The sequence below is a fragment of the Tympanuchus pallidicinctus genome, unplaced genomic scaffold, assembly GCF_026119805.1.
Source record: "Tympanuchus pallidicinctus isolate F22 unplaced genomic scaffold, pur_lepc_1.0 scaffold1, whole genome shotgun sequence".
In the NCBI taxonomy this organism is placed as follows: Eukaryota; Metazoa; Chordata; class Aves; order Galliformes; family Phasianidae; genus Tympanuchus; species Tympanuchus pallidicinctus.
In genome coordinates, this window is record NW_026294618.1 from 92,611,891 (window position 1) to 92,629,843 (window position 17,953).

At 37.3% G+C, this 17,953-nt stretch overlaps 1 protein-coding gene across 5 annotated transcripts in view; it reads right to left on the reverse strand.

Moving 5' to 3' along the window:
* LIN9 (lin-9 DREAM MuvB core complex component) overlaps window positions 1-17,953 on the reverse strand; it is a 38,175-nt gene that overhangs the window by 13,526 nt on the left and 6,696 nt on the right. For 3 of the 5 annotated variants that reach the window (XM_052696052.1, XM_052696044.1, XM_052696070.1), the window contains exons 2-6: window positions 14,307-14,339; window positions 13,212-13,306; window positions 9,480-9,584; window positions 7,449-7,582; window positions 4,592-4,717 (exon numbers count right to left, since the gene is read on the reverse strand). In XM_052696052.1, the coding sequence (XP_052552012.1) occupies window positions 4,592-4,717; window positions 7,449-7,582; window positions 9,480-9,584; window positions 13,212-13,306; window positions 14,307-14,339 (493 nt within the window). Of the gene's footprint in view, window positions 1-4,591; window positions 4,718-7,448; window positions 7,583-9,469; window positions 9,585-13,211; window positions 13,307-14,306; window positions 14,340-17,953 lie in introns of those variants that run through there. The other 2 variants (XM_052696061.1, XM_052696037.1) reach the window with 2 other exon arrangements.

The window sequence follows — 17,953 nt, forward strand, 5'->3', positions numbered from 1 at the left end:
CAAAGACATAGCAAACAAATAAGCACAGTTTACAACTCAGTGAGAGTAATTGAAAAAGCCTGGAGAGAAGTGCTCAAGAGAGAAAGATTTTGGTGAACAGATTTAGATGGTCTGAGTCTCTGGAATTATTGCTCCTAGAGTAACAGTTTACTTAAAACAAAATTACAACAACAGAAAAAACAGCAACAAACCTAAACAAACATTGGACCATCCACAGAACAACCAGAAGGACTCAGATATGCCTTTTGCATTAATATTTCAAAAGAGTACAACTTTTGAGGACTTTTTCTGCTTACAGTGGTCCATCTGGCTTCACAACAAAGCTGAAGCAAGCCTCACATCCAGCCTATCCTGAACACCACCTCAACGCTTGTACTCGGGATTTACCATGAGGTACCTGCCTGCCATCACCTACTGTACACAGTACAACTGTTTGAAGGTTAAACTTAGCATGAAAGGGCAGCAGACTCAACATAAAAGGGCATTTCCCTGTCTCTTCTACTTGCATTCATGCTGAGTACCTCTTAGATGCAAATCTCTATTACGTAGATTAATTGTTCTGACACTGATCACAGTACCAGTATAAATTTGTTTGAACAGGGGTTCTTGTGTAAAATCAGATCATCTCTAACATTCATCTCTCCCTTTGCTTTGGTCTTAGACTGTAATTTAAGAGACTGCAGACTCACAAGGTCCTTATTTGGTTTTATTCATTTTCACTTTTAATCTCCTGAATAGGAATGATACATGAGAATAATACTGAAAGAATAAAGATATTGCTCCTATCTCTATTCCTTATTAATTAAGGAATCATTCCTGTGTGGACAACAGAAACCATTTAAAGGAGTATGGATGCTATCACAGGTCTGCATAATTGCAGAAGCAGTTATTTATGAAATAATTTACTACAACTTTCTTAATTTTACTGTAGTCAAATGGAATTTAAACATCCTCTGTAGAACTTATTAGTTAAATATTGATCAGTGATCAATAAACAGTGCGAGGTTATTTTAGACAACACTGAAAGTTTCTCCACTGGTTCCCCATTCCATACCACCAACTATTTTCCTTTTAAAAACTCATAAAGATCTTGCTTAGTTATTTTTCTCTCATATAGTATTGAGCAGCCAGCTCCTCTATTTCCAAGTCTCCTGATTACTCTTATTATATGCTGAAATAAACATTCATGTTTCCTTCTGTATATCCCTCACTCAAACTGTTTCACAAAGCCACTTTGCTAATCTCCAAAATTTCTCTTTCTTGCAGTATGTATGATCACAGGAACTAAGCTGTCAATGTGCTGAGTCCTTTTGCACTGACTTGTGGTTTTACACTTGCTTGTCCATGTGCATGCATCATGGCCTTTTGTCTTACACAGTTTCAAAGTTACATGGGGAATGGAGTGTCTGTGTTGCTCAGCATGCCCACTGAGATCTTAGTCCTACAAAAGACATATAAAAATGCAGGAAGAGGAACAAATTGAATCAATGAAGTACTTCCCTCAGACCTGCACAGCAATGCACTGCAGAGAAAGTTCCTTTTCTAGGTTTTCAAATCACTATCACCACAGAAGTCATCACTCAGGGAAAGGGCAGAATCATGGTGCCTGGAAGTATTTAAGGAAAAGGCAGACAAAGTACTTAGGGGCATGGTTTAGTAGGCAATACAAGTGGTAAGTGAACAGTTAGACTAGATGATTTTGAAATCTTTTCTTACCTTAATGATTCTGTGATTCTATTCTTTGTGTAGTCTAGAAACTGTACTCTGTGTAGACTGAGCAACAGTGGGCATGTGTCCATTCACCAGTTTACTACTGAAGAGCAAAACGTATTTACCTGGAGTTGTGTATTACCTAATGATCCCCATAAGAAATTCAAAGTATCTGGAAAGGGATGTGGTAAAGATAGATGGTGGCTGAGGATTTATGCAAAGCTTACTTCAATATTCTTAAAGATATTATTTTCTTCATACTTATTTTTGGAGAGGAAAAAGTGTGAAATAATCCTTGCCATAGGCTATGAATATGAACTAGCAAAATATAGGTCAGAGCTTTCAGCTCCATTGAGGAGAACAAAATAACTTATCACAGCAAGACAAAAAATGAGAGAAACAAAAAGGCAAGAATGGAATTTAGTATTAGACCTTGTAATTATGCACAAGATCTTACTTCAGGAACAGCAGATACTGTCTGATGTTCTTTGACTCATGTCCTTAGAAATTCAAAGCCTGAAATACTAACCACCAATTCTTAAGGCCCTACAACAGAAGCATCAGGAATTTTTCACTACTAGCTCAGATGCCTTTAAAAAGACTGTCCCAGATACTGTGGGTCATGGGAAGGGAAAAGTATTTCTACCTTCTGTTACGGGAAATCTCCTAAATATTCTCTTCAAAATGTTCTTTCATTTTTGTACCATTACTATGAAGAAAAGTTAAGGCAAAAACTATGTAGTGATCACACTGCAACTTCCTTATTTTTCTATCTAAGTGTTCAGTCTCTTAAGAAGCCTCTCAGTTTCTACCTTGGACACCACCATTTGAATAAACACGGGGGGGATCATCATCATCATATAATGTCAGGACAAGCATACCTATACTTAATTTATGTTCATTCCTATTCCACAACCTCAGTGAAATTTATATAGAGTAGACAAGACTAACAACTTCCTCTTCTTTTTCTTGTACCACATATTCTCACAGCCTTCTGGAGTCTTACAAGCTTTGTGGGTTCCCAGGAACAATACTGCTGTGCTATCCAACCACATTGTTGCTGGTGTGATAGGATGTTTAACATAGCAGCAGACATAAGAAAATACTACAATATATTTAATAACATAAAATGGAAGAAGAAAGAAAAAAAAGACAATAACCTTGTGCACAGCTATCACACAGAGACACTGTTATTTTCTGCCATCAACACTATGAATGTGAAATATCATTATTTCTTCTCCCTCCTGAGGAAATATCAGTATTACCATGGTATTTATCTTACTTGCACCTGACTGTGGACAGATATCAGAAATTTCCAACAGAGAAATAATAAAAAACTATACTCCAGAAGCAGATTAAAATTATTTGATAAAGCACTTGAATGATTTAGAATCATTCAAAATCTTTTAAAACTGAGACAAAAGAACTCTATTGAGATCTTGAAAAATATTTTCTTGTTTTAAATTATTTAAAAAAACCAAACAAACAGGCAGAAATGCCTAATTGACACAAGGCAGGATCACGTAATCTTTTGGTTAACAAACAAAATCAGATTATATCCAGTCACATGGTTCTAACTTCAGAATTTATGTGAAAGAACTTTTTGCCCACTTAGAACTGTGGGTCCTCCTCCTCTTCAAAACAACCCTCTCTATGTGACAGCTTAAAAAAAAAAAAGAAAAAAGATGTAACAATTAAATGGTCCAATGCATCGTAGAATGAAGCAAGTTGGCCTTATATAGTGATACGTACCTTTGGCAGAAGTCGAATGAATGAAAGATTATAACCTTCAACTATACTAATTTCCTTTTCGAGAGAAGCATAGCGAAGAGAAACTAAAAGCTATATCACAGTTAAGCTTAAACTAGTTTAATTATTTTAATAATTAATTTTTATATTCTTTAGACTCCATTAATAAACCAGTCTTTTCTTACCTCAGCATCATTTACCATTTTTCTCCTGATCTTATAGAATTTACGGAATCACAAAATGGCTGAGGCTGGAAGGGACCTCTGAAGACATCTGGTCCAACTGCCCTGCTCAAGCAGGGACACTGAGAGCAGGTTGCCCATGACCATGTCCAGATGGCCTTTGAGCATCTCCAAGGCAGGAACTTCTCCTGGCAACCTGCTCCAATCCTCAGTCACTCTCACAGTGAAAAAAAAATAAAACAATTCCTTATGTTCAGAAGGCACTCTCCTGTGTTTGAGTTTGTGCCCACCGCATTTTACCCTTTCGCTAGACACCACTGAAAAAAGTCTATTTTTTATATCCTCCCTTCACGAATTTGTACATATAGATCAGATCACCCCCTGAACCTTTTCTTCTCCAAGCTGTAATGGTTCTGACAGTGGGTTTAAAAGTTAAGAATTCTTAAATAGAGAAAAAACTATGCTCTTCATTCAATACTGGATTCTTGTCCACAATGTCTGATATTGTATGACTGAGTTTTCCCCTCTCTGTTTTGGCAGCCAAGCCAGGAGAAGCTGAAAATCTAGAAAATAGTTTAAAGAAATAATACAATAAATGAGATGAAAATGTGCACTTGTTTTCCCTATGGAGCTACTCAATTCTAGAAAATACATAGTGGAAAACTGCCCTGCTTTCCATTCCAGGAAGTACTGCAACATAGAAGATGCAGTAATAATTTCAACATACTTCAGCTTATCACATATCTAGAGAGGGTAGAGAACGTTTCAAGTACAAGCTTTTGAGAACGGAGGGGTGAGAAGTGATGTATATGCTCAGAGAACATTACTTTAAAAAAAAGTTATTCCACACACATTTGTTACTATCCACATGCAAAATGATTCCAGAAAAAAAAACAATTCAGGTGACATGAAACCACGTGCAGTTATTAAATGAAAAGAAAGAAAATTACCTCCGTGGTTTTCCCATTAATCGTCTGATTTTTCCCCATTCAACTCTTGTCAATTTTCTGGTTTTCAAATTTGGAAAAGATTCCTTCAGGCATACACAGAAATCATTATCTCCTTCAAATAGTGGTCTGTTAAAATATAATTGGTTCTCTATTAACTACACTCAATAAGCTTTTGTCAGAAGATTCTTAAAAAAAAACATTCATTGTAAGAAATACATTGAAAATGAGAAGTACAAATACATATAAATAAAAAATCCCTAAGTCTATTTCAAGGATAAATTTAATCTGAAATCAAGTCAGTTGAAAACAAAAGACAGAAAGTTTCCAGGACTATTGTTCTGCTTGAGCCTTACTATGAATGATGTTTAAAAGTGTTCATCTATCTTGCTACTATGGGGAAACACAGACAGTCATTCTGCTTTGTAATGTGTATAAGAGCATCAAAAGAAACTTCAGCAAAGCCAACAAAGTGTCACGGAGTCACTGCAGCCCACTGAAGGAAACCATTAAGATACAGCAAGGTATTAAGAATAAAGGAAGGGACAGTAGTAATGTGCAAGAGGATACTGAGGAATAGAAAAATGGTTCCTTTTTCATAAATTCATTCAATAATAAATCAGATTCTCAGAAGGCTCCCAAATTACAAGAAATTGAGCCAACCTAGCTCTCCAGATATACATCCTACCATGACTCCACGACAAAGCAGAGGATTACTACAATAGAAGTGAAAGTTCAGAGAACCTACCAACTTACAAACTTCTCTGAGATGTTATGATCTGTCATAACACAAAGATACACCTTATGTTTTATGACTGTTTTACTTTGTACTACATTCTTCTTGGGCTGAGAAAACATGGCAGTTGCAATGGATATGCCTAGCTAATAGCAGGTTAATCATTACAGACCATGTGCAACTGGAATAGATCCCACCTGGTGAAAACAAAAGTAGTGCATCCTAGATAAAGCCACTTTCCTCCATTCTCTGCAGGGCATTGGGATTTAAGAGGGGAAATAAAAACTGCTAAGGGTCATCAATCATGTTCAAAAAACCGATCAGGAAGTGCAGAAAAATTTTTATTTTAATCAGATTTACTTTCAGTAACATAAGACGTCCATGTAAGGGAAAGCTTTTTAAAAGAAAGAGAAAGAAAGAAAGAGTCTGTATTTGATTTTTACTGTCACTTAATTTTAAGCAGGCAAACTGTAAGCCCACAGCATTTACAAGTCTGGAAGCTCTGGGAAATGGTGTAAGCAAACTGGGGCCCTCTGATCCTTGTAAGATGCTCTTTAGAAGTTTCCAACCATAACAAAGTCAATGGGATTTTACAGAAAAATGGTCCTACGTACAGCACCATAGATAAAACTCAACTGAAACAGTTTAAATCACTCAATAATCTCATAGATGACATTTGCCAAGATTAAAGTATTTTACAAACTTTCAGCAAGTAATTGGCACTTAAATTGATGATGTCAATTTAGGATAAGATTTGGTTAAAATATTGTAAGATGTGTAGGGAGCGCCATATTTCATCAGTTGACAGCGCTATGCTTTAAACTTTACTGTGGTTCACCTTGTCTAGATCTTATCATCCACAACAACATAAAGTTCTTCTTCCATAGAAATGTAGTGTCTTAATAAATTAAACTATGATAATATCTTCACAGGATTGTAACTTAGTAGTATTAGAATCATACACTGATAATTATGAAAGAGATTTTTGGATTTATCTGCTAAAACAAATTTTTGTTTACTGATAGACCTAAAGCTTCACAAACATTTGGGAATAAAAAGTTCTTGGACTGTTGTATAATTAAAAAAAGAAAAAGAACAAAAAAGATTGTATATGTCATATACTAAAATCACTACTAAGAATAAGTAGACTTTCCACTCCCTCCCTCCTGGGGAAAAGAAAAAAAAAAAAAAAAAAGGGAAAAAAAACCCCATGTAAAAACTACTTCTTTCGAAAGATCCAACTCCCACAGAAGATGAATTTAGAACAAACTGAAATGAACATATAATTTTTCTGGTTGTGGTGAACAGATTCGAAAATGTTTTTCTGTTGCTATGATTGCATGCTAAAGTTAACAAAAAGAGCTGCAGCAATTCTTATTAAATTTGGAAACAAAAACAGTAATTATGAATAAATTCTGGAAAAGAATGCCTGTTAACTCTGAAGCCACCCTTTAATTTATTAAACATTAGTGATTCACACAATAGTTAATCCACGACAATTTTTGCATTTTATTCCTTCATTAGGACTAAGTTAAAATGGTTCTTGTAAATAATTTATACCACCTTACTAGGTGGTGTTAAGCAATAAAGGCTGAAGCATAGACTTTGGAAACAACTTGGGAGATTAGGAGATCTAAGAAGATGCTGACATCTAGGGAAGAGCTGAACAGTCACAACCCAGTAGTCTGTTTGCAATCACAATAAAAATAACAGGGACAATAGGGAAGAAATATAAGTAATAAAAGTTTACAACTTGTAGGGAATGGGTATCTTCTGAAGAGGCAGTCTCCTTTCCATCTTCATTGTACACCACTGACCCAAGGGTTCAAAAAACATAAGTGTTCTGCTAACCTCATGCTTAAGAAGCTAAAAACAAATGAACAAAATCTTGCAACTGCTAGAGGCAGAGGCCATAAAAAATTAATTATTTCCATGAGGAGACATTCCAAGAACTAAAAGAACTACCCAAGTAGGTTGCTCATTGTAAAAAAGAAAAAGAAAATCATTTTCAAGAATAAACTCTGGAGTGTCTAAACAGTGTATAGAAATGTACGGTTCAATTTCAGAAAACAACTTGTTTCTATACTAATAGAATATTTATATGCTTATACGAAGGACACATACTTATCTATATTAGAATAGAACCATTCATATATGCACCACTTGTGAGCTTTGGGAAGTTTGAGCAGGTTACGAAGCCGTAAACCAATCTTCTGTGAAGCTTTCTTGTCTGGTGTTGACATCGTTGTATTAAACTTCTATATAGTAAAACAAAGGAAATGGTTAAACAGTCTGCTGTCCTTCAATACTCAAATAATTAAACTAGATTTTCTTGATACAAATTCATATATTAACTATTGCTATGTTTTAATTCTACATGTTGTTACATGAAAATTTTTTGTTGTTGCTGCAAATCTGTAATAAACCTTACTGCACTTTATCAGCAACGCAATCAAACAAAACAGATGGCAAACTTTAGCAGGATCAGCACAACAAATTATCTTCGCACAAAGCTCTTCTAAGGAAAGCTTTTTCCAACACTGAAACTACATTGCTGATAACAGTACACAAGTACTGAAGCACAACAGGCCTCAAATGTTTGAGGCACTACAGAACAGTTTCAAGTTGGCATACGTGATGTGGTAGCTGAAATGCCAGCAACATCAGTCACCTCACCTGCCCTACTGCTTCTACTCTTGATAACTCTTAAACTTCAGATGAAACTAGCACAATAACGTCAAAGCCCCGAGTAGAGCATCTACTTTTTGAAAAACTGGAAGAGTACCTAGCATGGACATAAGCAACCAAGTTTAAACTAAGTTTGACAGCTATTTTATAAATTGCAGAAAGGCACTGTCTTAGATCACATGCATAATCTAAGAACTGCTTAAAGAAGACTAGAAAACTAGCTCTGTAATCTCCTTACAGGGATGGCAATCTTGACTAACAGAAAGAAAAGCTTACTGAAAACATAACAGTTTTCAAGACCATTAGTTTAACTGGGTCCCTATGCCATAATTAGTTGTTATCCATTCCCAAACGCTCACAAATGACCTTCAGCAGCAGTAACAGAATAGAGCACAAGGTAGGCACCTTGCAGGAAAAAACTGGGAGGAAACAACCTGTTATGCTTAACCACTAGTTGGTATATACAGCCCCCCTTTTTTCCACTGGAACTCCAGGAAACAAAGGCTAGCACAATGTTAAGATCCACGTGTTAAAGCAGCTGTAGGCTCTCATAAAGGTTTTTCTAACAATTGTGGGACCTCCTAAGCCAACATTTAAGTACAGATGAACTAGGCATAGGACATTGTCCAGGCCTTTTGACTGTTAAGAAATCATAGTAACAAAAGAGAAACATCTTTGACAAAACAAATCCAGCAAAACAGCAGTTACTAAGTCTTCCCCATTCTACACAGCACAGTATGGTTCATAAGGTGCATATTCAAGTACTACTTGTTGCAAATTCAAGGTACATATTCAAGTACTACTAGTGGCAAATCTAGACTCACAAGGTGATGGTACACAGAGAAGTGATTTGGATGACAGGAATGTCAGAGAGCCAATTCTTTGAAACAGATGATGCCCAGTTTAACACAGCAAATAAAGGGCAAGAACAATAACTGCTACTCTTTTGTGCTATACCAAGAAGCAGACAGTCAAGCAATGGGGCAGATAAACAAGCTATCTGAACTGGAGGATGGCATCATTTCAGGACAAAGGTAGAGATGGCTGTGAATATATTGAAGGCTATAACTCTACAGCAAGTTTCTAACTACTGAAATATATTAATTTATATAGAAGTCCTATAAATGATGTAGTCTGGGGAAGAACCCTAGCCAATTTTTAACTAAAGTTGAATAAATTTGTGCAGGAGTAAGATATGCTGTAACTCTGGACTGCTTTCTAGCTCTGTATTCTTATGTCCAGCATCAAAAGGAACAAGCACTCTCATAAACAATCGTAGGAATGCAGTTATGATGAAGAAAATACAAATCTGGTTTGAATTGAGGCTTACTCCTAGCAACATCTTTCCTCACAGGCATATTCATAGACAGATACTGCAACTTGAAAAGCAAATATATTCTATTCTTCAACTAAAACATATGGGCTTGTTCTTGTTTTTGGTAAAAATATCTGCATACATGCAGGTACCTGTGGAACCATCACAACCTTCTGATTTCTTTTGGGTGACCTTGTGTTTATTTGTCTGTCATCTTCTTCACAGAAGAGTCGACTCCGTTTTGAATTTCTGAAGGGCTGCACATATCAAAATTGAGAATGAATTACAAGAAAAAAATAAAAACAGATTTCTCTGTTCATGCACGGTATTCACAGTCAGAGAAATGGAATGCCTTTCTCTTGCCACCTACTGGTTTTAAGGCACAAGGAATTTAAGGGTCAAGGCTTTCCAGTGCTAACCATTATCCACTACCCTGCTGCTGGCCCAGTCCCAGGCAAGAATTTAGAACCTAACTCTCACTTGTATCCAGATGAGTTAGATGTCTGAACACTTGTATATCTAAGCTTAATACATTACTTATGTTGGCTATAAACACCTCTCTTAAACAGTTTGTTCTAAATTTTTGGTAAAACAAATTGTCTAAACTGTGTTTTGGTATGCTCTCATCAAAAATATTAGCTGTATATATTTTTTTTGCATGGATTATATGAGCATATTATTTGACTATTATTATTTTTAATTTCCTGGAAGTACCTACACTAGAGAATTCTAAGTTCACATCTGACGAACGTAAAGCTTGTATAAGTTATCAAGCTATCAGATAAGAGAAGAAATTAGAATTTATGCTGACAAAAATTTACTCATGCTAAGAGGTTATAACCCAAAAAGAATGAGAAGGCTGACTAAAAAATGAGAAATTATATTGTAAATGTGTGCCAGGAAGCTTGTCCCTCCTTTCTAACACTTCTGTTTAGTTATTCCTCAACATTTTACCCTATAACAAAAATTTTGAGTTTTCAATGAGGTCAAAACAGTAATCTCTGACTGGCTGTCAACATCAACACTAAAAGCAAGAAGCTTTCCCTTCCGTGAAAACTGCAGCAGAGCCAATCATAATTGAAGTGTCTCTCCTTTGCAGAATTTCAGGGCTGCACCATTGTAATTCAAACTATTAACCAAGGTGATGAGTGAAGGCCAAAAAATGCAGAAATCATTTCTGCCAGTAGAAGTGGTGGAATGCTGCAAATTGGTATTGATATGAAATCTGTAGCTCCCACAACATGAAGAATATGAACAGCAAAAATAAGTCCCCAGGAGCAATCATAAAATAAATCAAGAAAGAAAAAGAAAACTTCACTAACAAGCATTTATATATGAGAAATTTATTTAATAAGCTTGTAACTGATTAAAATATCTGAAAAGACACGTTTCTAATTGAATACATTAGTAGTAGCAAAAAATTGGCTTGTCCCATGCCATGAGAATAGCCGGTGCTTTCCCAGGGAAGTATGTTTTCCCCCTTGCAGTTGGATAATAGTTCTGTATGTGTGCTGGACTAAGCACATGGAAGAAGGAAACTCCCATTTCTTACACACTTTATGAACCAGGAGAGAGACACACATTGAACAGAGAAGCTATATATTAGCATAGTAACTGAATAGTGCCCACATCATATTATCAGTGACTAATTTACCATGTGAATTGTTCTGGATGTTGTACATGAAGACAGAGAAACATGTGTTGATTTTATTTCTTCAAATCTGACAACTTACTAAATCTTAAAAACAATATTAGATTTAAATTATAATGTCTTTATATTCTTTTATGCCATTTCTGTTGAACTTGACAAGCTATCAGCCTAAAAAAGGAAGGTCAGAACTACTCTAACATTTGAGCATGGAAAGAAATCACAATCCTGCTTCAATACAGACTCTTACTATGTTACCAAACTCTTTCTTTTTTTTTCTTTTTTCTTTCCTTTTCCCCCCTTAATCACATCATTCTGGCTACCAGACTTGGGGTCATGTTCTCTTGGATATTTTCTATTACATTTCAGTATTGATGTTTGAGATGCTGGTTCCAGAACACCTGTTCTTCACTCGCAAATGCCTGTACAGCAGTACTTGATGATGCTATACCAGATTAAAATCATGTGCGATATAGGAACAAAAATACTCCACCAAGAAAAACTTAAAAGTTCCTTCAACTTTCCGCTAAGGCTATGTTACTGGAATAGAACTGCTTCCCAATCCTCAATAAACGCTATCAAATTCTATTCCAAGGAACCACCCAAAACAACAAAGTTTTACAGTCTGGATTATTGACGTCAAACACCAGAATAAAATAACAGCTGTCAAAAAGAAACAACATCCACCTCAGCTAAATAGGTCAGGCATTTTGGGAAAGACTTTTCAATCAATAGCACAGCCTAAAGCTCCGAGTGTACAGGGATCTCAAAATAGTATATAAGACTACATAACATCTATGCAGCATGGGCCATTACTAACATATTAATCTATCCTCTGACCCACGTCCCAGCTTTATATAAAATACTGAGTTAAATTCAAAGTTTCGCTCCTTATTTTTGATATCTAGAGTACCTAGAGACAGACAGAGTTTTGATATTATAGTTTTTGATGTTAATGTTACAGCTACTGACTTCTGTTGTATAGAGCATATAATCTTCTATATTGCCAGTAAAGCTTGTTTCTGTGAGAAGATAACCATTCCTGGGACACAGCTGGAAACTGTCATGAACTCTGTCAGGAAGTCAGGGCCATAGCAAAGTTGCAGTCACTGCCTGGAGCTGCATTTTGTAGACTTTTGTAGTTACCCAGCATAAGCACTCAGCAATGTGTGCACATACACCTCCATGAATCCTCCCAAAACAAACACTTTCTCTGAGTAAGATTTTCTCCACAGGGAGAAAAAAAAGTCACTGAACAAACTAGGTGACAGATGTTAGTCACACTGCTTTAATGCACTACTAGATACTGCTCAGGTATTTTGGTTGCATGCAGAGCTGGCAAATGCAATAGTTTCCAAACATAATTCTCCACTTCTAATAAACAAGCACTTCACAATAAATAAATTATGATTTGAATTAAAATTAAAAAAAAAAAAAAAAAAAGGTGAGAGCTGGAAAGTTGATTGTAATTACTCTAGTACTCTGGAAAAAGGTGGCATCAAAAAAGTGTAGGAGAAAGATCTGCATAGCAATTGAGAGAGTATTTCATACACTCTTCAGTCTGTAGTAAGAAGAGTACACTAACACACATGCAGACAAACTAGGTATCAGAGCTGCTTGCAAAACCAAACCAAACATTAAAAAGCTAGGTAAGGTTGAGAACACCTGGACTAATCAAGAAAAGGTTGAACTTGAAACAATGGAGAAAGAAGTGACAATGGAATGCTTCAAACAGAGATGGGGAAATGGTCAGCCTAACAGTGGCTACATGATCTTGGAAGATTCAGGCTCTTTGACTTTTACTTCCCTATACCAAGGACATTCTTTAACTCAAGGTCCTCTTATGAGTCCTCTCAGAATACTGCAGAACATTTCACTGACATCCCTTCATCTTTATCCCCCTTGGAAGGCACAAGGATGGAAGTGACATTCCCCCTTCCTTTTCCTTACGGGTCAGTTCCGAGCCTAAATTAGAAATATGATATTTCATGAGATAAAATAAATGGTCAATGAGAGAAAATGATTAGCAGCTATCTTGAATAAGGTCAGCAATTTAATTTGTTTGCTTATTCGTTTATAAAAAATGCTTTCAATTCATATTGGAACTTCGTAGACTGCTTGTGAAGCAGACAGTTTAACATTCTGAGATTAAGAAACTATGAATTCTCAGCCACATTTTTTGATCAACTTCGTCGTATTTTGCCAATCCAAAAGTTGTCTTTTTATTGCTTCTTACCATTTCCACAGTAGAGCCAACATTCTTGCTTTTCCAAATAGGAGTTTTCTGCAGTGAATTATATTTTTCATTCCACGTATTGGACAAACTTCCCTCTGTTGTGAGAAATTCATGTCATTAATACATATACACTATATAAATGTATATATGCATATATACTTAAAAGTATTAACTACTATCTGAAACCTAGCGTAACATCATCCACTACTACTATGTATTTATTTTACTTGCATTCCTTCTTTAGATTCAGATATAAGTGGATTTTAGATTTCAGCATTTTTATTGAATTATTCTGAACATCAATTAAAAAGGGAGAAACGTGAAAACAATTTCTCTGTTTCTGAAACAAAGTTTAGATTTCATAAAACCTCCTTTGGTGAAATCAGTTACTTCCATTACTTCCCCTATCAGGGTGACAAGCTAAAACTGAATCTTGGAGAAAATAAAGTGATTAAGCAGGTGCAAACCAACAAGTAAAACAAATTTAAGTGAAACAAGCTATGTTAATTAAAAGAGATTCAGCAAACCATGTCACTTTCCTCGTGTAGTACAAGCCTCGTAGTATGTAATGAAACTTCTCTATTGTTAGGCAGATTTTAAGTATTCAAAAGTTGCATATAACGCTCATTTCAAAGAAAAGAAATAGATTTTTGAGTTAGCCTACAACTTGCTGATAGAAAACACAAAGAGATTATGAATTTCCTTCCTAACGTAAAATTTGTCACATGTATAGATCTCACCAGGAATCCTTCTCCTATCTCATCCTCCAGAGAGGAAAAATTACCTCAATTTTCTCATCAAACCTGCCGCCTAAGCAATGCTTAAGAAGTAACACTTTTCAGGAATGCCATCCAGAAGAACAGTGTCTGAACACACCACAACGTACGCAGTTTCAACCACCAAGCATTATCAGCCTACAGAGCTAACTAATAAGAACAACAAAACTAACGATATTTTAAGAAAACACAACAAAACATCAAAACCAAATATTTTTCAGTGTTTTATTCTTCATGTTTTAGAGCCAGAAACTAAGCATACATGAAAGTCAGAGTGGGTGTTTCATTTGCCCATGTAAATAACACGTTATCTTCTTACCTTTCAAGCTCACCAGTGCTTTCGCTGAAGAACCTGAAATATATCAGAAAATCCACATAAACAATTTTGAAGTATACAACTTATTCATTCTTAATTCTTAGGAAGAAATGAGAATATTAAAACTTTCACAGTTGAATGAGGGAACTCAAGACACCTCCCACTGCACCAAGGACAGTATTAGATGATTATGACCCAACAAAACTCTTTTTGTTCTTCCTTTAGCTTCACACTTACAGAACTGTTTCAGATGCTGAGCACTTTCATTCACCACAGCAGCTTCTCAACAGGCTTAATGTCCAAATAACACACAGGTGCAACTACATTACATGATTTACTAGGATACAGTAAGTAACTTTCTTTTAATCATCCGACTAATTCAAAATTCTTCAGTGCCAGAAATGTCCACACAAGAGGTGGTTTGTGTGTGCTAAGCTTGGATCAAAAGCAGGTGGTCAGATAGCCAGTTGCCCCCAGTAGTACCTCCTTGCAGCAGATTCAGGCATTAGAAATGTAGACACAATCCTTGCTTTGCTTTCAGTTTTCAAACTGTGTAGTGCATCCATCAGAACTTCACTGCTCCCCTTCAACGGCATCTGTAAGATCTCTGTGTGGTTCTGGGTGAGAAAAGTAAAAGCTAGGCCTCACCACTGTCCTCATGCTCTGCAGTCAGCAAATGGCTCTCTAAGAAGAAAACGTTGGAAGCACTTACAATAAGAGAAGACAAAGGGAAATGTATTTCTGCTTGAAAGTGCTTCCAGAACTTCACGACTTCTTCTCAAATCAACCTTACCTTCCCACTTACGTCCCACTGTTGCAATCTTTCCTTCTAGCACTGCTTCCTCCTCTGCCTCCTCACTTTCCCCAGGTCCTTCCTTCAGCTTCTCACAAACTGCAGTTCCAGAGAGAATTTTTTGCTCCAAAGGTCTGGAAATCCCTTTGCTTGCGACTCTTCTGATCTGTGCCCTAAGCCCACTAACTTCATAATGCCAGATCTTTGCTTCAAGGGGACACATTACAGGGAAGTCACAGAGCCAAGAATGAAATATTGCCCCTTTCCAAGAGAACAAGGTATTTTGGCTTGGGGTGGGCTGTTGGAAATGAACACAGGAGAAGTGAGGACAGAAGAAAAAAAAAAAGAAACAACAAACAAGCACCTGCATTCCTTATTCTTTCAATGTTTGCTGACAACATCTGTTTGAGTTTGAGCAATGAAACAGAACAAGCTTTCACTCATTGGTGGTTTGGAAGGCCCCTCTCCCAGTTTCTTTCAAGCTGCTCAACTGCAAAGTAACACACTTGGCCTACACCTTTGCCCTTCCTGCACATTTCTTTCACAGGTGAAATAAACTTTGACAGCTTGAATCACACATTGATGGAATCGCCAAGGCTGGAAAAGACCTCCAAGATCATATAGTCCAACCATCCACCTACCACCAATACTACTTCCCCACTAAACCAAATCCCTTAGGGCAACGTCTGAACATTTCTTGAACACCTCAAGGGATGGTGACTCCACCACCTCCCTGGGCAGCCCATTCCAGCACCTGACCGCTCTTTTGGAGAATAAATTTTTCCTAATATGCCAACCGGAACCTCTTAGGCACAACTTGAGACCATTCACTCTCATCCTATCACTGGTTATCCAGGAGAAAAGCCTGAGCCTCACCTCGCCACAACCTCCTTTCAGGCAGTTGTAGAGAGCGATAAGGTCACCCTGAGCCTCCTCCAGACTGAACAATCTCAGCTCTCTGAGCCGCTCCTCATTAGACTTGTGCTTCAGACCCTTCACAGCCCTTTTCTGGACATGCTCCAGAGCCTCAGGGACATTCTTGTAGTGAGGGGCCCAGCACCAAACACAGCACTCAAGGTGCAGCCTCACCAGAGCTGAGTACAGGGGGACGATGCCCTCCCTGCTCCTGCTGGCTGCACTATTGCTGATACAAGTCAGGATGCCACTGGCCTTCTTGGTCATACTGCTGGCTCATATTCAGCCGAGTGTCAGCCAACACCCCCACATCCATTCTTCTACACAGGTCCTTCAGCCACTCCACCCCAAGCCCATAACATTGCCTGGGGTTGTTGTGACCGAAGTGCAGGACCCAGCACTTGGTTGTGTTGAACTCCATCCCACTGGCTTCAGCCCATCCATCCAGCCTGTCCAGATGCTCCAGATACTGTCCTTCCTACTCCCAGGCAGATCAACACTTCCCCCCAACTTGGTGTCGATTGCAAACTTCCTGAGGGTGCACTCAATCCCCTCATCAGTAAAGCTACTAAACAGGACAGGCCCCAGTACTGACCCCTGGGGAACATCTCTGGTGACTGATCACCTGCTGGATGTAACTCCATTCACCACCACTCTTTGGGCCCAGTTCTCCACCCAGCAAAGAGCCACAGGCTGCCAACTTCTCAATAACAATACTGTGGAAGACAGTGTCAAATGCTTTGCTGAACTATAGGTAGAGTACAGCAACCGCCTTTCTCTCATCTACCAAGCAGGTCACTCGCTCATAGAAGGATCAGGTTGGTCAGGCAGAACCTGCTTTGGTAACATGAAAGTTATGGAACTTGCTTCTGTGCTGACCTGGTTCCAAGTGGATTCACCTCTTGTAACTGAGGAGTAGCTTTATATCACAAAGATATTACTGGGTAAATTAAAGCTATTGTATATTTTCCAATCTAGGTGAATTTGAAGTAAAACTGAATTATTTTAATGTAACAAATCGCAGAAAATATCTAGTTTAAAGCATTAGAATAAATGTAGAATATCAAAATGACAGCAGAGATGTGTAACTAAGCTTAATTTTACCTTATACACAGTATCTTGATGCATAGATTTTCTTGTCAAGTTTTCTTGTCTTATCAAACTTCAAGGAAAACAGCCCAATCCCTTCTATTTTCCATTTAGTTTGGCAGTATTTCATGTTCAACCAGGGACACAAAAACTGAAACCAGGATGACCTTCTGAGTAGTAACAGATTTCAACAAAACACACCCAATGTTTAATACAGACAAAAACATTTCAGAAATCATAAAGATCACTATTGTTCAGAATAGACTAAGTTTTCTGAAACAATTCTAATTTTCGGTCGCAATAATTATTGGATTCATACCATCACAACCCCACATTAAATAGGGGCTAATTTTGTACACTACTTCTGTTCTGAATACAATTACATAATCGCTGGCAGTCTTTTTAATCAGCGCTTTAATTACAGAGATAAAAGCAGAACACACACATACACTTGAATGCAAATACCTATTATGACGAGCAGGCAGATTTCATTTGTGCGAACATTAAGTGCTTCACAAGAAATGGGTGGAAGCAAAGAATAGGATGTTGCAGCCAAAATCTATTTCCAGGTCCTCCAGGTTCACTGCATCACAGAGGTGACTGAGACTGGAAATAAGACAACTTTGGGATGAAGCACGGCAAAATGCACAACTGCTGCCAGGGAGGTGGTGGAGTCAGTGTCCCTGGGGGTGTTTCAAGAAACGTGTAGATGTGGTACAAAGGAACAAAGTTTAGTGGGCAATGCTGGTGTTAGGCAGACAGTTGGACTTGATAATTTTAGAGGTCTTTTCCAACCTTATTGATTCTATGATCGTTAAGGTCTCTTCCAACCTAAGCCATTCTGTGATTCTAG